We start from the raw sequence: 9216 nt of genomic DNA, 5'->3' as shown, positions 1-9216 counted from the left end.
CTCTCAGTTCACTTCTCGCCTGGTGAATAAGAGCAACAGCATGAATACCACGCTGTGTGTGTGCCACTGCTGACCCTCGGCTGCCAATCTCTGCAGGGGCATTTTCCACCTGTCTGCTTGGAAGTGCTAGAGAGGGCAGAGCAGGAGCTGCTGCCTGCATCGAGCCCAGCACCGGGGCCGGTGGGGACCTGACCCTTCTTGTCCGGGGGAGCGGAGGAGGATTTGATTCTTTGTGCTGTCCACTAGTTACGTACAGCGAAGCTCCGGAGGCGGCACTGGATCCCAGCTCTAGGCACCTCCCTTCCCTGCACCGATCGCGCTCCAAGTTTCTCACTTGGCTTCTGCGAAGTGTCCCGAAGCCGTCAGGGGGAGCAGGGGGCTCCGCTTGCCCCAAGACCCCCCTGGCACCCCCCTTGCCTCCCGGCATGCACCTGAACGCCAGCTCCCCGGCGCCGGGCGTCCCAGGGGCAGCTGTGCTCCTCACCGCCTCCCTTAATGCCTCCAACCTGACGGGTCTGGGCCGCCACAGCACGAGCGAAGATGACCTGGAGGTCAACACAGACATCTACTCCAAGGTCATGGTGACTGTCGTCTACCTGCTGCTGTTCATGGTGGGATGCACGGGCAACTTCATCACCGCCTACACCCTGGTCCGGAAGAAATCCCTGCACAACTTGCAGAGCACCGTGCACTACCACCTGGCCAGCCTGGCTCTCTCCGACCTGCTTATCTTGATCCTGGGCATGCCCATCGAGTTGTACAATTTCATCTGGGTGCACCATCCCTGGGCTTTCGGGAACGCCGTCTGTAAGGGCTACTATTTCCTGAGGGACGCCTGTACGTATGCCACAGCCCTGAACATCGCCAGCCTGAGCGTGGAGCGCTACATGGCCATCTGCCACCCTTTCAAAGCCAAGAGCATCATGTCCAGGAGCAGAACCAAGAAACTCATCAGCGTTATTTGGATCGCTTCGGTCTTACTGGCAACCCCGATGATCTTCAGCATGGGGGAGATCTATGGCATGAAGGGCGAGAGCCCCGATAACCTCATCTGTACCCATATCGTGAAGACGGCCACTTTTAAGATAGTGATTCAGGTGAGTTGCTTTGCTCTTTGGTGTTGCGGGTGAGGTGACACCTGCAGTTAAGCTGTAAGAATAAGTTGGAGGAGGCGTTTTGTTTTCTGCAAGTTTGTTGTCCACCAAACCGGACAACTCTTTACTACTGAATGATCTCAATCGGGGCAGAATTTCAGAGCTTTGTGAGCATAAGAATAGCCATATTGGAGCAGACCGATGGTCTATCTAGCCCAGTATCCTGCTTTCCAGCAGTAGCCAACCCGGTAGCCAATTGGACTTGGGGAAAATCCACTATTTCTGGTATAAGCAGCATAAAACGTTTTGTACTTTTTTGGGATCTTGCCAGGTATTTGTGACCTGGATTGGCCACTGTTAGAAACCGGATGCTGGGCTTGATGGACCTTTGGTCTGTCCCAGTATGGCAATACTTACCTACTTATGTACCGGTAGAATCCCAAAAAGTAGTAAGATTCCAGTGCTACTAATCCCAGGGACAGCAGCGGCTATCCCCATTTCTATCTCAATAGCAAACTATGGGCTTTTCCTCCAGAAACTTTTTAAACCCAGATATGCTAAGCTACTACATTCTCTGGTAGGGAGTTCCAAAGCTTAACTATTGATTGAGTGAAAAATATTTCCTCCTATTCAAGTATTACCATGTAAATTCATTGAGTGTTCCCTAGTCTTAGTACTTTTTGAAAGATTCACATTCTACACCACTCAGGATTTTGTAGACCGCTATAATATTCCCCCCTCATCAGTCTTTTCCAAGCTGAAGAGCCCTAACCTCTTAAACCTTCCTTCATCACTTTGGCCCCCCTTTTTTGAACTTTTCTAATTCCACTATATATATATATTTTTTTGAGATAGGGTGACCAGAATTGCACACAATACTCAGGGTGAGGTTGCACCATGAAAGTCCATTAGTTTCTGTCCTTTTCTTAATAATTCTGTTTGCTCTTTTGGCTGCCACCATACAGAAGAGTTCAGCATATTGTCCATGGTAACACCTAGATCTTTTTCCTGGATGCTGACTCCTAAGGCAGAACCTAAGGTCAGGTGATTTGCCTATATCTGCCTTTAATTACATGTCCATAGCTTAAGGCCAGTTACATTCAACTACAGGTCTATTTTCCTGTCCCCCTAGGGTTTGCAATCTAAGGGCCTCTTTTACCAAGCTGCAGTGAAAGGAGCCCTGTGGTAGCATCAGCTGGTGGATTCACTCATGTCCAGGCCCCCTTTTACCACAGTGGAAAAAAGGCTTTAAAAATGTAAATGGTCCTGTGGTAAGTGAACCACCTGCCATGTGGCCATTTATTTATTTATTTATTTATTTGTTACTTATATCCCACATTTTCCCACACATGCAGGCGCAATGTGGCTTACAGAGAATTACATAAGAGTACAAACTTAACAGCTTAGGCAAGCATAGAGAAGTAAACATGGGGGAAGAAACTAACAAAGTGAACTAAGTAGGGTAAGGGACAAGGGATGTTTTAATCAACATGGTAAATTGAGGGATAAGTCTTAGCAAAGAGGAATGTCTTTAACAACTTCTTAAAAAGGGCATGGTCCACTTGAGTTTTAAGGTGGCGAGGTAACGTGTTCCAGTATTTGGGACTCCAGTAACGGAAAGACGAGGCGAAGATTTTCTTATACTTGACCTCCCTTACAATTCGGGAAATGGAGGTGAAGATAGGACCGAGCAGCAGGGTTGGCATTTCTAGGCGGAAGGTCAATCAAGGGGAACATGTATTCCGGGGCATCCCCATAGATGATTTTATGTGTTAGGGAGCAGATCTTAAAAGCAATGCGCTCCTGTACAGGTAGCCAATGAAGTTTAAAGCGTAGGGGGTCAGCGTGTGCAAAACGCCGCTCGTTTAGGATGAGCCTCGCCGCGGTGTTCTGAGCCGTTTGGAAAGTTTTCAGTAAGGAGGCCTGGCAACCCACATAAATACCACTACAATAGTCCAGGTGGGATAGGACAAGCCAGTGGACAAGGGTACGGAACAAGTCTCTGGGAAGGAGGTATCTGATACGTCGAAGCCTCCACATGGCCTGGAACATTTTTTTGGAGACCAAGTGTACATGATCAACCAGCTGGAGATTTCCCTTGGCCATCCATGTAGGAGGTGAACTCCAGTGCTCACCCAGCGGTAACCGGGCAGCATTTTCTAGTAAAAAGGCCCCTAAGTTACTTGCCCAAGACCCCAAGTAGGATTTGAACCACTAACCTTCAGGTTACTCCTGAGAAACAAATGTCTGGACCCTGGTGATGGAGGAGGAGGAAGAGGGAAAGGGAAATGGTGATATACAGCCTTTCTGAGGTTTTTGCAACTACATTCAAAGTGGTTTACATATATTCAGGTACTTATTTTGTAGCAGGGGCAATGGAGGGTTAAGTGACTTGCCCAGAGTCATAAGGAGCTGCAGTGGGAATCGAACTCAGTTCCCCAGCATCAAAGTCCACTGCAGTAACCACTAGGCTACTCTTCCACTAGCAACATTCCACGTAGAAGCCTACCCTTGCAGGTCTGCAATGCGGCCGCGCAGGCTTCTGTTTCTGTGAGTCAGACTCAAAGAAACAGAAGCCTGCACAGCCGTGTTGCTGATCTGCAAGGGCAGGCTTCTACATGGAATGTTACTAGTGGAATAGCAACATTCCATGTAGAATCTCAAACAGTAGCAACAGAATCTCAAATAGTAGCAACATTCCATCTAGAATCTCCAATAGTAGCAACATTCCATGTAGAATCTCAAATAGGGAAAGGGAAATGGGACTTGATATACCGCCTTTCTGAGGGTTTTGCAACTACATTCAAAGCGGTTTACATATATTCAGGTACTTATTTTGTACCAGCGGCAATGGACGGTTAAGTGACTTGCCCAGAGTCACAAGGAGCTGCCTAGTCCACTGCACTAACCACTAGGCTATTCCTCCATAAATATATACATAGGCTCCCAGTATGGGTGGAGGGGGGTAAGGGGGTGATACAGATGCAAGCAGTGCATCCTTGAATTTTAGGGTTTCCTCCAAGAACACCAGAACACCGATACAAAGTGTTATTTAATGTAGAATTCTGGGGCATATGGCACAGTATAATTCACTACCCCCCCCCCCCCCAAATAAAAAAATGCTGATCACCGATTTTTTTTTTTATCTGTAGTTTTTAAATCTTGACCTGATCTACCAGTGGGAGCTAAATCTTGAATTTTAGCTGAAGCGCAGGAAGAATGTGTTTTCTGTTGCTGTTTTTTCTTGCTCTCTGATGGATTTCTCTCGTTGTCTCCTGCCATCTGTTTAAATCGTTCCTTGTTGCACACTCTTGAAATAATGTATTTTCCTCGTAAGGACTCCGAGTTTTTCCTTCCGCCAACATTTACCTTAACACAACAACATTACCTCAACAAATTAGGATCCAGGGTGAGGGAATGAGATAATGGGGTACAGGTGGCATGTAACGAAAAGCTCTGGCGACAATAGAAAAAAAAGTGATTTAATAACATGAGGGATTTATTGAGGCTCCACTAATCTTTTTTAAATGTCTGCTCATCATTGCATGATGTGGCGGTGGAGTACGATGGCCAAAGAGATTAGACTATTCCCAGTGCAAAGTTTTGCATGTCTGACTGCAAAATTTTTAATCTGAAGCAACGAGGGCTAGGAATCACCCCCAGGTGCGAAAATGATTCCATGCTGGCAATGAACTGAGTTCATTGGACGATTATTGAAATACTCTCCATCCGATGATTTATTTATTTTGCTATTATGTCTGACATGATAATTATCTACTAGAATGTTTTAAAAAGTGGAAACGGGGCAGTAATTCACGGATCTGGCTGAAGAGCAACAAGGATGCGATAAATTTAGCTTTTCGTGTAATGCACAATTCACAGCTTTCGGTGAGAGAGATTTTCTTGTCCTGAACCATGACTGTCCTTTTTCATTGCTGCTCTTCCGAAGACGATCACCGAAGCTGATAACCTGAAACGTAATGGCATATGAATGTTGGGGGGGGGGGGGGGGGTCGTTTAACACCATATTGGGGCTGCTTGGGAAAGAGAGAATTCTTTCTGGTCGAGGGAGTTTTGACAGCTGGAAGGGAGATGTGTTTAAACGCCAGCTCAGACGCTAAAATAATCCTAGTACTCTCCGTCCTCTGAAATAGACATTTTTAGCTTGTGAGACCGTCTTGAGATATGCTGGTGCCGGTCCTTGTTTAACACTGACATATTTGAATTATAGGTTTTGTAGTTTCTGAGAAACCTGATTGTTTCATCCACATTCAATTTTATCTTCTGTTATTGATAGATATTATGGGAAGCTTAATGGAGTTTCATGGAAATATATTGCTCTTTTCTGGAGGTGGGGGGAGTTATTTAATATTATGCCTATTTCTGTCAATATATATTCAAATATTAGTAATTGTGGTTCAGAATTCAGCACATCAAGGCCATGAATCTACTTGAAAACACTATTAGGGGTACTGCTATACTTAGCTTTCTACAGGTTCTTTTATCAGCAAAATTCTGCTTTTAACATGCATCATACCAAAGCTAATATTTAAAAGTCTAACCATGATGTCACAGGAGGCATACAGAGGGTATTCATCCTACCTCCTTTTCAGTGTCCCAACCGTGAAAGGTGAAAACCTATTTTATAAGGGAATCTGGGCACCCAGATTTTGTTATAGAATGCTAGCACAACCCAGTAGTACTGGGGCATTTAGAATCTAGGTACCTGCAGTTACATCAGCCCAGTGGCATAGGTATGTGGGGCCACGTGGGCCTGGGCCCCTGTAGATTTGGCCCTGGACCCCCTGCCAATGACCCTCTTGACCCCCCCTCCCGCCGTCAACCCGCCGTCACCTACCTTTGCTGGTGGGGGAACCCAACCCCCGCCAGCCGAGGTCCTCTTCTTCCGGCGCAAGGCTTCGTTCTGTTTCTGAGTTTGACGTCCTGCACGTACAATCTCGGACTCAGAAACAGAACAAAGCCTTGCGCTGGAAGAAGAGGACCTCAGCTGGCGAGGGTTGGGGTCCCCCGCCAGCAAAGGTAGGAGACGGCGGGGGAGGGTTGGTGGTGGGAGGGGGTTCGAGCGGGTCATTGGCGGGGGGGGTCAACGTTGGTGGTGGTGGTGGCGGCGGTCAGCAATGGCGGGGGGGGGGGGGTTGGCAGTGCTGAGGGGGGCTAAAATGTGCCCCCTCACCTCCTGCCGAAGTCTGGCTATGCCCCTGCATCAGCCATAGACCTGATGTGTCTAAACGAGGCAATGACTTGTGTGACTTATATTACTCAGTAAGTAGCAGCACCACCCATGCTCCTCCCATCTGAACACCCTTGCATTTATATGCCATGCCTGTTGTGCACCCCCTAATAATGCTCGAGGATAGTGCTTAGCTGCTTTGCTGCCATTTAGTTGCAAAAGTGCACATATTCTGCACATTCAGCCCTCCAACTGGCACTTAAATGTGGATGCCCAGTTGTAGAACTGATGCAAATGCTGCAGCCTTTATGGGACAAGCTATTGCAAAATCCATCTGAAAGATTGATCTTTATGATAGGAAAGTTTCGTAAAGCAACCCTACTTTCAAATAAATTGCATTGGCTTAAAATAGATTTTCATCTCTACTTCAAAATAGCTTGCATGGTTTACAAATGTTTTTATGGACATAATTCTGAAAAAGCAGTGCAACTTTTAATATTCCCTACTAAAAGGTCAAATTCAAGAAGTATACAGAGATTGAATTTAGGTTGTCCATCTATGAATAAGATGCGCTTAAAGTCTGTCTGGGAGCAATTCTTTACATACCAAAGTTCTAGAATCTGGAGTAATGTTCTTTATCAGATTCAACAAATCTTATCTTATTTTCTTTTTCAAAAGGCACTTAAACCCTATTTATTTTTAAATCAACAGTTGTAAATCTGTTGGTTTAAGATGGGCATGAAAAACCGATATGAATTCCCTTGAATGCTAAGGTCTCTTTATCTGCGATCCGCCTTGCATCCTTAGGGATAAAGGTGAAATGTAAGATGCAGAATAGAAGAGTATCAGCCTCCTGTGAAAAGGGAGCCCTCTGAGCTCTGTTGTTATAGGTCCTGCTAGATCTTTCTTCCACAATACCTTGTGGATATATCTGAAGAGGGAATGTGCAAAGATATAAAATAATACCTCTTCATGGCCAAAGCCAACAGCCTGTCCAGGCACATTTAAATCATGACAACAAAGATTGAAATCTAGCAAAATATGTCCAACACATTTAAAACGTATGCCTGTAAGAAGATATTCTAGACATAATTAAGTAACAAACATGGATGAAAAGGAATAAAAACCTAGATAACAAAACATGAATAATTAAAATAATAAATCAATGAGATCATTAAAAATGAATGAGAAAAAATATATATTAATACTCAACTCCAAGCAACTGTCTGCAACACTAGCATTCCCCCCCAAAACTTTGCAAACCACCTGTTACAGCACTAAGCAGGACGGCTAGCAAGCACACTATGAAGTATAAAATAGTTACACATTTGACAATTATATAATTAAAAAGAGAGAAAAAGCTATGATAATCCTATTACCTATTGTTTAAACATAACTTATCTTTCTCAACTGGTTCTTAAAGCCACTTTCAAAATTGAAAGAATATACCAAGAATTCAACACTTACTGAATATATAATGTACATTAAGAGAAAGTAAACGCTCAGTGTAAGCAGCATAAGAGAAATCATTATGTGGTATCACAAGCTGCTAATGAAAGACAAGGGACCCCAACAGGCTCAATTTGTCAACAAGTAAAACACATCGCGGAGTTCATTTTACCCATATGCCACCAAGAAGATAAAACAAGATAAGTTTGGTGCTGTATTTATGGTGGACTGTATATATTATTGACATTTGACTTGTGAGTTTTGGGTTGTTGGGCATGTATATACTCGTTTTGAACACACACCACAAGAAATAGCTGCAAAATGAGGAACTCTGCAATCCAGGGTTCCTGAACACAAACGGGGGAGGCCCTGGTCCCCAGAGCAGGGAATTAGACAGAAATAAATGTGACTAACTTAAAGAAATATTGCATACAAAGTCAGAAATGGTGCAGGGAAATGATTTCAGCTAGAGTAGAAGTAAATTAGCAAGTCCTGCTACAGTATGTGTAGCTGATGTTAGTCGTAAGTACATAAGTATTGCTATACTGGGACAGATCAAAGGTCCATCAAGCCCAGCATCCTGTTTCCAACAGTGGCCAATCCAGGTCACAAATACATGGCAAGATCCCAAAAAAGTTCAATACATTTTATGCTGCTTATCCCAGAAATAGCAGTGGATTTTCCCCAAGTCAATTTAATAATGGTATATGGACTTTTCCTTTAGGAAGCCGCCCAGACCTTTTTTAAATCCCGCTAAGCTAACCACCTTTACCACATTCTCTGGCAATGAATTCCACAGTTTAATTACATGTTGAGTAAAGAAAAAATTTCTCAGATTTGTATTAAATTTACTACTTTGTAGCTTCATCGCATGCTCCCTAGTCCTAGTAATTTTTGGAAAGAGTAAACAAACAATTCACGTGGTCACACCATGGACCGATACAAAGGCATTATAATGTCCTCATTTTTGTTTTCTATTGCTTTCCTAATAATACCTAACATTCTATTTGCTTTCTTAGCCACTGCAGCACACTGAGCAGAGGGTTTCAACATAGTCCTTGTATGTGTGACTAGCTAATTAGTTGTTTCTTCAATTAAAGGCTTAAGAGAAGAGCTAGGCTTTCACCTGCTTCCTGAAGTAGGGAAAGTCTTGTTAAATGTAGTCTTTCAGGGAATGCCTTCCAGAGTATTAGGGGCTACTCGCTGCCAGATGTCACACCTTGTGATTTCTTTGGAGAGGTTGTACTTAGGGATATTTCTTGTAAGGACCTTAGCAACCTTGGAAGTGAGTAGAGGGAGATCCTGTTCTTCAAGTCCTCTGGCCCATTTCTTTTAAAGGGCCTTGAAGATCAGACATATAGAGTTTTACATTTAGCCCTGTATTGTCTGTGAAATTTATGTAGGAATGGGGTGATGCTGTGGCACTCTGAATCAATTGGAGCTGGAGCATGTTCTAACATGTAAAAACAGCTATTAAAATGA

At 44.1% G+C, this 9216-nt stretch overlaps 1 protein-coding gene across 1 annotated transcript in view; it reads left to right on the top strand.

Annotated features, from left to right (window-relative positions):
• Nucleotides 1-358: 358 nt before the first annotated feature.
• NTSR1 (neurotensin receptor 1) overlaps nt 359-9216 on the top strand; it is a 207923-nt gene continuing 199065 nt past the window's right edge. Inside the window, exon 1 of the mRNA XM_030212184.1 lies at nt 359-1097. Coding sequence (XP_030068044.1) covers nt 426-1097 — 672 coding nt within the window. The 5' untranslated portion in view covers nt 359-425. The remainder of the gene's footprint in view (nt 1098-9216) is intronic.

The sequence above is a fragment of the Microcaecilia unicolor genome, chromosome 8, assembly GCF_901765095.1.
Source record: "Microcaecilia unicolor chromosome 8, aMicUni1.1, whole genome shotgun sequence".
Taxonomy (NCBI): domain Eukaryota; kingdom Metazoa; phylum Chordata; class Amphibia; order Gymnophiona; family Siphonopidae; genus Microcaecilia; species Microcaecilia unicolor.
This window is presented reverse-complemented; position numbering and strand designations above follow the sequence as displayed.